Genomic DNA, 15,424 nt, shown 5'->3' on the forward strand with positions numbered 1-15,424 from the left:
AGTGCTACTGGGTTTTCTGCCTAGCTGTGGTGTGCCAGGACGTTGCCCCCAGCCCTCCCAGCAACTATTTAAAAGACCAAATCAAATTACCCCCTGGCTGAATCTATCCCATATTTTGTTTGCGACATCCTCCTCCAGCCCGTTTGCCAGACTCGCTGTCTGTCTGCACAGCCATTAATGAATTGCCAGGGCAAGCTGTCGCAACACTGGGCCTCTGTGAAGGTCTGAGGAGCAAACGTGGGCTGATCAGTAATAAATATTGATTTGTCTGTAAGTGAAACAGCAGCATTTATGGGATTGTGCTGGACACCCAAGTGGTGACCAAATTACCATGGGGTCAAATCCTTAGCAGAATGCTAATAAGCCATTTATATGAGAGGCAGCAAAGCAGGGGCAGAGAGGACTTCTGCAGAACTCCTCCATTCGGACCATTATGAGGAGGGTCAAAGACAGGTCTATGCAATTTATAGCAGTTCAAGGCCCAGGTTTAGCCCTTTTCTGAACAGTCCCAAATGCTTTGGCCAGCCTCAGGGTTTAGCAAACAAGGCCCCTACAGAACCACAGCTCCCAGCCTGTCTCAGAAATGCAATAAATTGTCTGGATTTCCCTAATGCTGCAAGAGAATAATATTTAATTCTTTTTATTCATAGGCTCCAAGTGGACTGCAGATACTCAGCTTGTTTCCAAAAAGAGCCATGAAGAAATGCACTGTATTTTCACAATGAATCTTTCCATCTCTACAAAGGGCTTTTGGTCCATCTCATCTGAAGCTCTAAACTACCTTTGGATTTAGAGCATTTTGCTGGGCTGCTCTCAGCTAAGATTACACTGTTGATCCAAATCTGGTATTTGTAACTATTTGAGTGTGTCAAATGGAAACCAAAACACTACATTTTGTGTTTAGTTGAGAAAGGACCCTAAAAGCAGTTAAAGCAACAAGACTAAAAAAAAAAAAAAAAAAAAAAAAAGGCCATTAATTTATCCCTTGCCCAATAAAGCACGTACACATGTGTTTAACACTGAACTATATAGAACAGACAGAATACAGAAAATTTCCTCTGACTTCATGAAGCAGTGCCCCAAGAATGGCACTGTATGCTTCCTACAGGAAATTGAGCAAAATAACATGTTTTTTTCTCTCTCAGATCATGAACACGAGCAAAATGAATCCTTAGCGAGGAAGGGCTGAGAGCATATCTAGGCAGCAGGGAAAGAATCAGTCCCATGGGAGCCTGGACTGCCTCCAGGAGAAAACCTTCCTAGCCTTTACCTGCCCACTGAGAAGAGTGTGACAATATCCCCATAAGCCATATTTCCGAGATTTTGCTCCCCGGAAGCATATTGCTCTCGTTCTGTGTTTTAGGAATAAAATTTCACATAAGCATGTCTGTGGCCTGTGACTGGATTTGCCAGGAGGATACGTTTGAAAGGCGAGCTGACCTACAAGGCACCACAAGGCCTGTTATTTGTTAATGCCATCACTGATAAAGGGTAGCATCTTACCATACTTCCTACAGCTCAGGCTGCTCCCATCTCCTCTGCCCTTGTAGCTGCTTCAGCCCAGAATTTGCCACCCACAGTTCATCCCCTAAGCAGGGCATGTTTGACCTTTCAAAATATGGCTCTTTGGGGATTTCAGCTTGACTGGACTCTTAGTACTCATGAGAGAAGTTGAAATTGAAAAAAAAAAAAAAATCAAAAGAAAAGAAAAAGAGAATGAGCTAAAAGAAATACCAATTCTCCTCTCTTTCCTTGGCAATAAATTGCTCCCACTTCATACTATTTCTGAATTACTGAAACTAACAAACAAACACAAGTTATCCTCTCAGACAGAAGGGGATCAAGTCCCTTTCTGCAGGACTGACAGGATAATCTAGCTCAAAAAACCTTTGATCAACACAGTAACATGCAGTGAAATCCTAATCCTACAGCTGACCACAGGAGTTTTGACTTCTGTGAGGTCAGAGTTTCACTCAGAAGTCTTTCTTGGCTGATATTTAGAGCTGTATCTCTATCCGACTCTGGCCTATGCTTCTACATTACTTTATTTTTTAATAAAGTTAATAATAAACTTCTTAATAATAATGAGAAAAACAAAAGTAATAGCAAGCCCTGTTAGGCCCTGTAGCTTTCTTCTGGAAATAAAAAAGCCCCCAAAAGAGAACCTCTTTGATTTGACATGATCATGAATCACCTAATCAAGCTTTTGTCCCTTCGTCTCATGAATGGAGAGAACTGACTCCAAAGAGTATCTGCCTTCTTCTTTTTCATCTTCAAATGTAATGTCATGGGTAAAACACAAAGGAAATGGTAAAAGGATTACCAGCACTGATCTCAAGAAGGTATTAATGTCCTTTCATGTTGTTCCTAGGAAGGAAGAGGAAGACCCAGACCTAAAGTATTTAAAGTCTGAAATCCTATTAAAATCACATCTGTTATCTAAGGAGGCATTTAAGTATGTCTCAGACTGGATGCTGGGTAGCCACCACTGTACTGAGCAGCCTCAACTCCAGCAAATCTCTGAGAGTTAGGAGCATGGACAACTCACAAAAACTTTCCTTACTTCTCTTCAAAGGCAGAATCAGAATCATAGACCCACAGAATCATAAAATAGTTTGGATTGGAAGGGACTTTTAAAGGTCATTTAGTCCAACTCCCCCTGCCACGGGCAGGGACATCATTAGCTAGATCAGGCTGCTCAGACCCCCATCCAACCTGATCTTGAATGTTTCCAGGGATGGGACTTCTAACACATTTCTGGGCAGCCTGTTCCAGTGTTCCACCACCCTCACTCTAAAAAATTTCTTCCTTCTATCTAGTCTAAATCTGCCCTCTTAGTTTAAAGCCGTTACTCCTTGTCCTATCGCAACAGTCCCTGCTTAAAGGACTGTCCCCACCTTCCCTACAGGCCCCCTTTAAGCACTGGAAGGCCACTATAAGGTCTCCCTGGAGCCTTCTCTTCTCCAGGTTGAACAACCCCAACTCTCTCAGCCAGTCCTCATAGGGGAGGTACTCCAGCACTCCAGCCCTCTGATCATTTCTGTGGCCCTCATCTGGACTTGCTCCAACAGGTCCACGACTTTCTTGTACTGAGGACTCCAGAGCTGGAGGGAAATGTAGCCATACAGCTTCAAGAGGAACTACTTTGCTACAGGATAAAGCCACTTGAGTATGTGACATCAATATTCCTTTTCAATATTATCCTTGCCAGTGTATCCTTACCAGTGTCCTTCTTCTTTGTTCGTGAAAGCTCATGGACTGTTGCTCCGATATCATTTCTCAAGGACTTGATGATCTTGTCCAACGCTGGGACATTCTTGCCTTCCAAGTTAATGAAGAATTCATACTCATCTTTGTTGAGACGGGAAGGTCGGGACTCAATGTGGGTCAGGTTTATACCTTTTTCCTATGAAAAAGAAAGATTTTGGTCCCACAAGGTTTTGGGGAAGAAATATGACATAAAGACTAGCTAAAATTCATGTGTCAGTTAGCAACGCACACTATACAATCCAAATAACTCAAAAGTAGAGACTTGCCTCTGGTGGCCACCAGACTGAGGATTTTCACAACAGAGAAAGGAAGGAAGAATGAGAGGGATGCAGGTTTCACCCTTGAGCAGAGCACCAACCTAAAGACTGTGCACTACATAAACCGTTGAAAAAGGTGGAAGCAGGATACAAGTTGTAAAGAGGCTTTGCATTGTAAATAGTGACTCCAGTACTGCAAGTACATAATGAGAGGTTGTCTGTGTGGACAAGAACTTTTCCCCAGGATCACAGAGGACATAGGCGTTCCACCTGTAAAGAACCCTCTCATGAGAAAGTGAATGCTGTATTTCTGAGCATCTTGAAAGGAGGCTGGAAAAGCAAGCAGCTGGGTAACCTGTAAGATAAGCTCCTGACAAGCCACTGCACAGTCACCTGCAAAGCCACCTGCACAGTTTCCAGGGCTGTGAGCAGGTGCTGGGCAGAGATCCAATGGGAAATGTGGATCTGCACTAAAAAGGCCGCCCAGGTTTGTGCAAAAAAAACCACGGATGTTTTAAATCACAGAATCACAAAATCACAGAATTGCAGAGTTGATGATTTTGGATGGGGCCTCTGGAGATCATCTAGTTCAACGGTCTGCTCAAGGCAGAGTCTGCTAGAGCAGGTTGCTCAGTACTGTGTCCAGTCAAGTTATGAGTATGTGCACAGATGGAGACTCCATAACCGCTCCTGGCAACTACTCCAGAGTCTGATCACTCCCACAGCAAAGAAATTTTTTCATTAGCACGGGAACTCAAAATCCGTCTCACCAAATACCTTCACTGACCAACAGCACTGCCTCGTAGCTCTGAAGAAATGGATCGCTGGCAACTACAGTCTTGATGCCAATGGCCAGTGGGTACCTAACCTCAGACATGCCACTGTGTCAGTGTGTAAAGCAACATGTAGCTAAAAATCCTATTTTTCCAGTCACTTAAACACAAGTCCAGGAAAATCTACCTCAGTTTAGCAGAACTCAAATGTTTTCCTCAGCACTGTAGTTTGAATATGAAAATATTACTTTTTTTTTTTTTTTTCCAAGAAAAACATTTTAAACGTATTTCAGTTGGTGTTGATTTTACCACCTGATCTTCCTGCCTGGCTCACACTGGAGTCATGGCCACGGCACACTGAGGCCAGGTTTGGGCTTCTGTTCCCTGAGAGGAATAGAAAAATTCCTGCAGGATATTTGGGCCTGAAGATGACCCGCAGAAGAGTCAGAGGAGCTGACACATAGTGCTCAGCAGCCCTGGAGAAGCTTTTGTTTTGCTGCTTTCAGGCTTAAGAAGATCCCAAACTACAAGGGGTGAAATGACGGCCCCGCTGGTGTCAGTGTCAAACCCCCTGATGCAGTGGGGTCAGGATCTCATCCATGAAGAAACGCTGCGAGGATCTATTTGTGACCTACAGGGAAGAAAGAGGGAAGCTTTTTTTCACTACCTCCCTCTAATTTGAGCTTCTCAAGCCCTTTAAGGTTTTCTTTGCTCCTCTCAGCGCTTGCACAGCACAGGGGGGCATCTGGCCATCAACGGCAAAGCCCTCATTCACTCCACCACAAAAGGCAGTTTATTACTTGGTAGGAAACAGCATGCATGTCATTCCTCTGTTTCCTGAGTGTTGCACGCTACAGATGAACTTAAATTGTTTGGCTAGATACCAATACAATAAGTTGAAAAAGGCAAAAGCGCATTCGCCAAATGCTGCTCTTGAGCCTCGTGGGGCCGTCTCGGGGAGAGAATGGCCACCACTGCCCTGGGCCCCAAGGACAATTTGTTTTAGGCCTCCAAGGCCCTGTTTCACAAACAGACCGAGCATTGTACCCTCCGCTTGGTGAGGCGCTGGGAGGTGGGACAGCCGGAGCTGGACGTTCAGATGACGCGAGGCTGGAGAGCTTTTGACAGAGAGCAGGCACAGGAGGCTGCCGGCCCCTTTGCCGTGGCTGTGCCATGGAGAGCAGTGAGGCAATGTGGGGCTGGCACCCAGATCCTGGGGCCGTTCAGCTGCTCTGCCCACTCACAAAGGTGGAGAGTGGGTGTAAAACTTCCCCCTGTCAAAGACTCGATTCAGGCACACTGAAGTGCTGCTTTACTTTTACCTTGCACTGATGCGTCAGGGTGTTGTATTCTGCCTCCTGCAAATTCACAGGGGAATGGTGTCCTGGGCCCTAACTGGGCTTTCTGCAGCTTGCAGAGGCTGTGATAACATGGACCTCTCTTCTTTGGCTGTTACCCCCTGCTTCCCTCCCTCGCCCATGAGTGTTCACCCCTGCCTCAGCATCCCTCCCCTGGAGATAGAAGAGCTGTTTGAGAGGTCACACAGGGATCTCAACTGTATCTTTTTTTTTTTTTTTGCCAGGTGACTTTTCCTCTGCACCAACTCTCCAACCTGGCTCAGCAAGCAGCTGCTCAAAACAGTGCCCACAAAATGGAGGGAATGATGCAGAGGTTGGGAATGAAAAGTCAAGCTGCAGGGTGGGCATAAAGCATGGTTAAGGCAGCAGGAGCATCAATGCCTCCCAAAGTATTGCCACAACCTAAGAGAGCAGGAAAAAGGGGAAAAAAAAAAAAAAAAAAAAAAAAAACAAACCTGAGAGGAAGGAGCTCATGGAAAGACTCACCTCCTTTCTTATACCTGAGGTAAGCAGAGCAGCTTCCTGCAGAGTATGAAGCTGATTTGCTGTTTCTTTGAGGGGTGCCTGCAGCTCAGCAATGTGCAGAGCCAACCCGTAACCTCTTTGTGCTGAGGCTTCACGACCTCACAGCAGAGAAGCTGAAGGGAGAACCCTTCTGGTGACTGTTTTCAAAGCAAGAACTCAGCAGTATACATCCAAATCCCTGAACCTGCACTCCTGGAGAAACATGTTCTCATATGCTGTGCCTTGCTACTAAGCCCCTGATTTCAAAATATTTACAATGGCTCTGTTACTAGAGCTGCTTTACAAATCTCAATTTCATTCTTGTCCAACTACTCCATCTAGTGTTTAATCTTCATAGTTTCACATTGTTCAAAAATTTTTTGCATCCTCAGTATTACCAGATATTGCAATTGCATCAGGTTTCTCACAGTAGTTGATGCTTTATTTAAAGCTTCAACTTCTGGAGACAAGCGGTTACCTGAAAAAGGAGAATGGGGACAATTTTGGTTTAGTTTTTGTTTTGATATTTGTTTTGTTATCAGTCTCTCTGTGTTTTTAGTAGAGCTTGAAGTCTTGACGATATATGCCCTCAAAAGACAGCTAATAAGAACTCTGCATGTATTTTATGGGACTTCATGATTTCTGATCTGGTTTTCTACTTATGGTACCTAACTCCTGACCTAACTGGTTTTGGAAGATCTGGGCTGTCACATGTTTGAGGCTGGATTCACACCTGAACTATTAATATTGGTCTCTTCTCCTTTTTCTATTTTAGAGCTGATAGGAATCTGATGAGCCCATGGCCTGAGACTAGATGAGCCTTTCCTGAATTTGCCCCATCATTTGTTGCAGCTGCAAAGAACTTGCAGCAGGTTGGTGCTTCCCTGCTTTTCCTCAGTTTTATGACCAACATAGAGGTTGAGTCTCTCCTACATGGACACATCATACCATACAACCACATACCCGATGGACTACTTCTGTGTTGGTGGAGGAGAGGTAGCTGTTCATCTCGAGTTTCAAAGCAGTGTACTAGGCCATTTCTAATATACTTTTTAGCAAGTATTATCAATTTAGAACAGCTTTTGCCTTGAGACTGAAGGTAGCATTAGGTGTAACACCTAATGGAGGTCACAGGGCTATGGTATTGCCAGATCTCTTGAAGTCGGCAGAAGTCACTCCAAATTTCTTGCTTTTTTTTTCTTAAAAGCTCCACTCCTGGGAGTGAAATGTCTCAGCTTTCTTTATTTGAATATTCAAGTTAACTGTGTCTATCAGTCCTCACTAGAGAAAGAAGTCTCAAGATGTTCTGAGAGCTCAAAAATCAAGTTAGAACTAAGTCCATTTTGTGTAAGTCATGATATTTGAATGACAGGGGTTAGAAATACAGGTGTCAGTTAACAACAGAGGCAGTTGTGCACACAGGAGGAGACTGCCCATCTCCCTGCCTCGCTTACCCCACCACGCTGGATCTCAGCCTTGGCTGCCCCTCAGAGGCCGTGAAGCAGCTCCAGCCCCTTCCCCAGGTTATTCCAGTTAGGCCATCCCAACCGAGTATCTCCCATGCTGCAGCTGCCCCGTGCTGGCAGGATCAAACCATCATGTTACACTATTTCAGCAGACTTGCAGAGGTCACTGCCAAGGGAATTTAGTCCCATCCTCAGAGAGTTTAATGGCCTGATCACTGGAAAAGAAAAGCTGTGTTTTTGTAGCTACATGAGGAAGTTTTCAGTGGGGATGGACACTTTCTGGGAATGTTATGGGCTACTGCTTCCCATGGCGTTCATATGCCCTTCTGTTCACACATTACTGAATGCTCCTGCATATGATTGGTAAAACTAAGTACAGCTGTGAAATCCATCTGCAACTTGTTTCATGACTGTTGTCATTAAATAAGTTTGGCTTCATCAGGAGACCCCACATTGTTCCCAGATGAAGAACTGTCAACAGTGCTATGGTGCCACTAATCAACATTCAGCAAGAACTTGGGTGAAATCTCCAAAACAAGGATTTACTTGCACTTTCCTATTACAAAAAAAAAAAAAAAAAAAAGAAAAAAAAAAAAAAAAGGACATGTTCTTTTAACCCTTGTCACAGGCTAGTTCAGGCCTTTCTGAAGGAGCACACTTTCAGAAGCACAATTAGAAACTCAATGCCTAATTTTCACGGGAGATCAGGGGAGTTAGGAAGTTATAGTGATGTCTTCAGTCGTGGTTTCCCAAAGTGAAAGCAAGGGCAGCCATGTGGTTCAGCTTTACTGTCCAAGGGCCTCCTTCTCAGCTGAAGACAGTGCTTCCCCACCTTCTGCTTCATATGTGCTAGGGTCTTCGTCGCACGACAAGCTCATGGAGGCAAAGGGCCCCAGAGCTGGCACATGCCAGCAAACAGCTCCAAAGGGCACCCGGCCCTGGAGCGGCCCCTGGTGTCCATTACTAGGCATTTCTGCTCCAACCCTAAAGTTTGGTATGAGGAGTTCAACATGGAGCGGGGCAAACCAAAAAGCATATGTGACAGCATGTGGCACTGCACAAGCACCTAGCAAGAGGGCACTCCTCTTTTTAAACTCATGTTGGTTTACTAGATGAAGGAGTACTGCTCTCCTGGACCTGGAAAGGGGAGAGCTCAGACTGAGGACATGGATTTGGAGCAGTGAGTTCAGGTGTAATAAAATGATTGTAGCCATGTGTATGCATACTATAATGAAAAAACAAGTTCCTTGATAGAGGTAAGCCTGTCCTATTCACCTATCACTGCAGACACCTCCAACACACCCCTTGGCCAAAGTGACTGCTTGCTTCTCCTGGTTTGGAAACAACCCAAAACACTGCAGAGCCAATACCTTCCAGAGGGACAGAGAGATAACAGTCACTTTGGACTCTCTGTTGAACAAAGTAAGCTCCTAAACAGAAAAAGAGCACAGTCATCTTTGCTGGCTCTGAAATCACAGGGTCTCATTTAGTGTAGCCCGTTACTCTCATCTAGTGCTGTCACGGAGCAGTAACTTACTCCAGGAGCAGGATTACTACTCAGTACAAATCAATGGGGTTGCTTTTGAGACAGAGCCCTACCCGCTGTCAGTGGCACCACCGACAGCTGGACCTTGTACTGAAGTCCTGCTCTCTGTTTGGGAAGGTCATGTCAGTGAAGGGGAGACAGAAGCCTCCTCTATAAGAATGAGTTGAGCAAACTCGTAATATATTCCAACACAATGTTTGCCACATACTACAACTGACATGTCCTCTATTACTTGTAAATCCATCAAGAAAAGAACTTTGGAGGGGATTAATGTATTCACAAATTCATGTGCAAAAATTTCAATCAAAACTCAGGGCAATCCTTTTTACATACTTAAATGTTTAGTTCTGATAATTTTTAATGATTAATTTAACTTTGGAAATGCCACTCTTCGAGGGCGAACAATTTTTTTTTTCACTTTTTTTCTTTCAGAATGGACTTTGTTGTTGTTTAAAAAAGTGACCTCAATTTCAATAGGCTTTTATCACTACAGAGAAAAATAAACATTCCCATCAAGTGCACCACTTGGGTTAATCCAAAATGTTCTACTTTGCTTTTTCAGTTTTGATAAGAAACTCAGAAGATTTCTGTCTTTTTCTTACCTGGACTTATACTCTGTAATTTCTTCATGTGCCCAGTGAATTAAAAAAGAAACATAATTCCACAATGACTATTCTGTCTTCCTGATTTTAAGCATGATGTTTTACTTATGTATGATGTTCTCTTTGAGACAGGTATTTATTCAAGTTTTGGCTTCCTAGCTACCATTTTCTGCAGTAGCAGGAACCAGACAAAGGGCGTATGGCTGCAGCAAGTAGTGCCCTAGTGTAAGCAGTTCCTATTAAAATTAAGTTGGTGTAAAGACTCTGCTGGCGGGTTTATGGCCACCCTCAAGCTCGCAATAAAGAGAGAGGTGTTGTCCAAGCAAAACCCAGAAGGAAGCTGTATGTATGCTAGAACAGATAAAGATTATGGACAAATAGGCTTTTCAGGTACAAAATAATTTAATTAATAAATAACAGAGCAGCGTGGAAGCAAAGTAGATTCAGTTTTAATAATTTGCTTATTGCTGGGCGTGACTGAGCTGCTATTACATTACAGAACATGTCAGAGTGTGAGTCTATCCCCGTGGATGCTGCCTCTCCACAAGGAAGGTGGAGAAAGGACTGCAGGGCCTGTACTGTCAACAGTGGCATAGGACACCCTGTGTACGGAGCAGTCCAGGAGGAGCAGATTCACACAGCCAGGCAAGGATTTGCAAAACAGAGGGGGGTCAAGAGCCAGGGGTCAGAAGAACTTAGGAGCCTGCTGAGGTCTGGTGCTTGGGGGATTATTCCTGAGTGCTGCTTATTTTTGTGTGTGAGACTGAGAAAGGACTCTCCTCCCACGCAAAGTGAATGTTGAATCCTTCCATAGACATGTTCTGGGTTTGCTTTTATGCTTTCAGCTTAAAAAGATATACAGTCTTTCCTTAAATATGTGTCTGCCCTTCTGAGAGTCTAGCCCTTCTTCCACACAGACTGTTTGCTCTTTTTGGACATTGTGCACTGGCCCAACGATGAAACACATTAGAGAGAATATGAATCAAGAATAAACATAAGAAAAAAGAGGACATAATCAAGTACATTTTAGACATAAAACCAGCAGACATAAGGAGCTGAGTACATAGAGGAGATTCCTCATAAAAAAAAAGCCTTCAAGCTACATAGGAAAAGCATCAGTTGTCACTGTAGCCACATATTTGTGTGCAACTGGGACCTGTACAGAAAACAAGAGCTTGGGGTCGTTGTGCAAAAAAACAAACACAAGAGTATGCAGCACTCTGTCAACTACATGAGCAACCCTGAGGGATGTTTAAGTAGGACAAACATTAATGTTTCCCCAAAGCACATTGAAATTCTCTTAAACTTGGCGTCTCCGTTACAGGATGTAATACTGTGCCATGAGCACTCTCTCTGTAGCCACTGGCCTTGTGCATTCACCAACCTGGATAAGAGGCTCCACTACCTTCAGACCATCCTGGGCCACGATGGGGTTTAGCCAGTTCATCTGGGCGGTGGTTGGACATTGCTTCCTTCCCTGGGAGGTTTGCCTCCTGGGTGAGCACAGATTACGTCTGGGCTGGGGACCAGCCATGGTTCTTGATGAGCCAGCAGTCCTGGACCTCCTGCTATCCAGGTGTAGGGCCAGACTGGAGCATAGCTCAGCTCCCTTTGGGCTCTTGCTCCCCATGGAGATCAAGCTGTGGTGGGGGCTAATTCCTGGCCAAATTTCACCCCACCAAAGAGGAAGGACTTGGGCAGGATGTGAACCTGGGAGTGAGGAGCTGTTCCTGCATCCTGGGCAGCAACACAAGAGTGACTGAACAGCCCTCCCAGAGTTAACAGAAATTTTTACTCCAGCTCTTAAACTAGAGAGAAGGTGAATCTCCCCAGGACCACACAGACACCTCCTTTACAGAAAGACAGCCTGGCTGCCAATAGCACTGTGAGATCTCTCCTTTCTTTAGATATCCTTTCAATACCCTGTTGTCTCAGTCTGGATCTTGCTTCCATGCTTTCCTCCCTGTCTTGAGAGAGGATTTATTTTTAAGACTTTCATATTTACAGCTCACTTAACCCTCCTCCTCCCTGCTTCATGTTCCAGTGTAGTTTTATAGATTGGCTAGAGAAGAGGCAAAGTCCTCAAAGCCAGTGCTGGAGGCACTGGCCCTTAATGACTCCCAAGTGAGAGCTGGGAGGAGAGGGTTGAGCTGTGCTCTCTGCCTGCATTCCCACGCGCGAGTGCGCAGAGAGACCCCAGCAGCTTGGGCAGCCCCAGCCTCAACAAGGATCAGAGGGACCCCAAACGCACCACATATGACCATCAGCACCAGCAGCTGCACAAGGTCTGACCCTCTGTGGGTGTCAATGGCTGCAGTGCCACATGTGCTCCAGGGAACAGTCTGATCATATTTTGCAGCTTTTGTGTTTTCCTTTTTCCTACTTCATGTGGTTGCATGAGGCAATGACAGCCAGAGCACCCACCCTCACATCTCCTCCCTGTGCTGCCCCTCTGAGACAAACCCATTGTGTTTCCCAGGGCCAGCGTTGAGCTGGCAACAGAAACCCTGGGGACAAAGCAAGGGCTCTCCCTGCCCAGCGGAGCCCAACAACAAAGAGTCTGAACTAATTTCTGTAGCTAACCTGAATCTCATGGTTGATTTTATTAAGCAGGGAAGGAGTACAAGAAGAAAATATCCTCTCAAGGCCTTTCTCCTTGTCACCACCCTTCGCCTGCGTATCACCACCTTGACTGTCTCTGCTGCAAATGTCATTGAGCATAAAGTCCGTGTCTCTGAGGCACCATCATTATGGCCCAGGTGGGAAAGAGTAGAGGTTATCTCACCGTGCATGCACGAGTCTTACACCACTGTGTACAGGATGAGGTCCTTTGCACTGAGTTAGAGCAGCTCAAGGGCTGCTCTGGTTTACACACCCCAATGCTCATGAATTCACTAATGACAGCCCTGAGGAGCTGAAGCTGCAGGTCAGGCTTGTACCACTAAATCACTTTCCTCCAGCCACTCGTCCATTTCCCTATTACATTGCCAACAACATGCAAAACTGATATAAGAGCACCTATGCCAGGTCCCTTGTCAAGCCTTGGTTCTGGGGACACTGCAAGTTTACACAGAAAGAGTTGGCTTCGTTGGGATGGGAAATGACCCAGCCACCAGTGCAGAGATCTTTAGCTGAGCTGCATCCCCTTGGTTGCCACCAGGGCCACTGGGGAAAACCATGACTCAGCCCGTCTAGTTTAGGTACCTGCTTTGTGGCAAAAAGGGTCACATCCAAGAAGCGGCTACTTCTCTCTCTCCTATACTACCTCCCCTGCAGATTTTCCTTTAGAGCTGACAACAATTTGGTTAGTAGACAGCAATGCATTAACCAGAGAATATCAACAGCCTCCTTAATTCACTTAGAGGTATGCACGCCATGTTGCAGGACTGTATTACAGTGGTCAATTCACAGATTTAGACTAGCTCTGCTGTTGTTGCTATGAATTCCCCTTCATCTTAATGAAACAAATATGTCCTATAACTCATAATTATTTTTCATTTGCACTAATATCACACAAACCTTTCATTTCCTAGTCAATTCAGTTTACGAATGGAAAATATGCAGGCCACAACTTTTTGCAGCGTTCTGTAGAAAAGCTGCTTTCAGGCACAACTATTACATGATGATGTTCTGAAAAGAAAGAAGTTGCAAACCCAGTATAACATTGTATTCACTTGGGAGCACAGAGTACACAGCTGTGTGTGTTGCAACACAACTACCCTGAATTGCAAGTGCTTTGTGCTTGTTGAACAGCATCCGTGACATCTGGGAAATATTTCTGCAAGAATAAATAGGCACGCAATGTCCTGAAAGGTAAACGGCTCCTTATTTTCCCAAAAGCTTTCCAAATCACTCAGTACGAGTTGCTGAGTCCCTTTGGTATAAACAAAGCTCTGTCATTTTGATGCTGCTTTGTAGGTACCCTCTACACACTCTGTAGAAGCACTGCTGCTGGGAGATGATGGGCTTGTTTTAATCAGATTTACTGATCTGGACAAGCGCTAAGAGGATAGTAGTTCTCCTCAGTAAAAATAATTCATGCAACACGTGCACTACAAGTCACACAGCTCACACACAGGTTATATAAGTCACACAGCTCATGTGCAGGTTATATTTGCCTTTCTATACATATATATACACATATCCATGCACATATACATATATATACTCAGATATCAGTCTCAGGTTATGGCCCAATTCACTTCTACCCCTTACTCAAGCAGTTACAGTGGAATATTTCCATCTTAAATTGAGAAAATGCATTTTTTACACCCTCATATTAGTTAAAAGTAGAGGTTTTCATTTAGAAGTTTGAAATAAAAATTTAGCTTAAAAAGGCTGCTTCTGCTCCAAGACTTTAAGGGATTTTAACCCCAGAAAATAAGTGCATGCTGCTTTCTCCCATTATGGCAATTAAATGAAATCACAAACATAACCAGAAATACCCTGAGCAAATGTTGCTGCAATGCAAAAATTTAAAGACCTGTTTGGGTCTCCTGAAGGAAAAAGTTTACCTCAAATGTGCGCAGAACTTTAGCCAATGCCCCAACTTCTTCTTTCAGAGAGAAAATCAAAGATATCACGCCATTTTTATTTGAGGACTCTTCAATGTACATAGATTCCTGGGAAAAAAAAAAAAAAAAAAAGGTTTTATATTCACCCTAGAAGTCAGTTTTGCTTTGCTCAGTTTCCCTTTTGCATGACATCAGTAATGTAAAGAGGGTGTAAAGAGGGTATAAATTTGCTTTAATTAGGAATCAAGGCAACTGTTGCTGCCGAAAGAAGTAGAGCAGCTCTGGGGCTGCCCTGGTTTGTGATGGTGGAGACACAAATCCCTTCTCTCAAACTAGAGCCCATGTGGGAGCAAGTTAGTCAAAAAGGCCATGAAAATAGTCTAATATAATCTCTGCCTTGCTTCACCTCTCAAGTGTATCAAGCTCAGGGATGACTGGAAGTGTTATTGTGCTTTGGGTTTCAGCTACAGTGCAAAGACCTTCCCTCAGGCTTGCTTTTCATTAACCCTCAAGATTCAGAAGAGCAATGTAGGTGAGCTCTGTGCAGAGACGCAGGCCATGATGTTTCCCTTCAGTTCTGCTTGTACCTTCCAGGTAGCCCCAGGAGAGGTAGCTTTCATAAGATGGATATGGAAGGTGGTTTAAAAATTAAAAAATAACAACAACCAAAAAAAAAAAAAAAAGCAAAATTGTTGTAGCAAACTTTTAGATCTTCTCTAAATTCCACAGTGAGTAAAGACTCAGTTAGGGCAAGATGTGTTTTCATTTATGTTTGTTCCCTTTCTCTTATTGATTTTCTGCTCTGCAGATTCCAAAAGGCAATTTCCAGTATTCCCAAGCAAGGAGAATGTTTATTTTAATTATTTTCATGGTTCTCATTACCAGAATGCCTCAGTATGTCTCAGTACATGTGTTTCTTTTCACAAAATCCCTGTTAAGCAGGGAAGAGCTGTTTCACCACTGCAGAAACAGGAAACTGAGTCCTAGGTGGGGTCAGATTTTCAAAATTATCTGGGTACCTGACATGGCAGGTAGGTGCCCACTGAGATTTGCAGAATCACTTAATTTTTCTGATGTCAGAGTACATTTGATAAACAACCATTACAAACTGTCAGAAGACACATTAATGCCTTA

At 44.1% G+C, this 15,424-nt stretch overlaps 1 protein-coding gene across 1 annotated transcript in view; it reads right to left on the reverse strand.

Moving 5' to 3' along the window:
• The window catches only part of PAH (phenylalanine hydroxylase), a 37,671-nt gene that overhangs the window by 18,584 nt on the left and 3,663 nt on the right, over positions 1–15,424 (reverse strand). Inside the window, exons 3-4 of the mRNA XM_086468219.1 lie at positions 14,291–14,398; positions 3,223–3,406 (exon numbers count right to left, since the gene is read on the reverse strand). Coding sequence (XP_086324345.1) covers positions 3,223–3,406; positions 14,291–14,398 — 292 coding nt within the window. The remainder of the gene's footprint in view (positions 1–3,222; positions 3,407–14,290; positions 14,399–15,424) is intronic.

Source organism: Leptosomus discolor, chromosome 1, assembly GCF_034619465.1.
Source record: "Leptosomus discolor isolate bLepDis1 chromosome 1, bLepDis1.hap2, whole genome shotgun sequence".
Classification (NCBI taxonomy): Eukaryota; Metazoa; Chordata; class Aves; order Leptosomiformes; family Leptosomidae; genus Leptosomus; species Leptosomus discolor.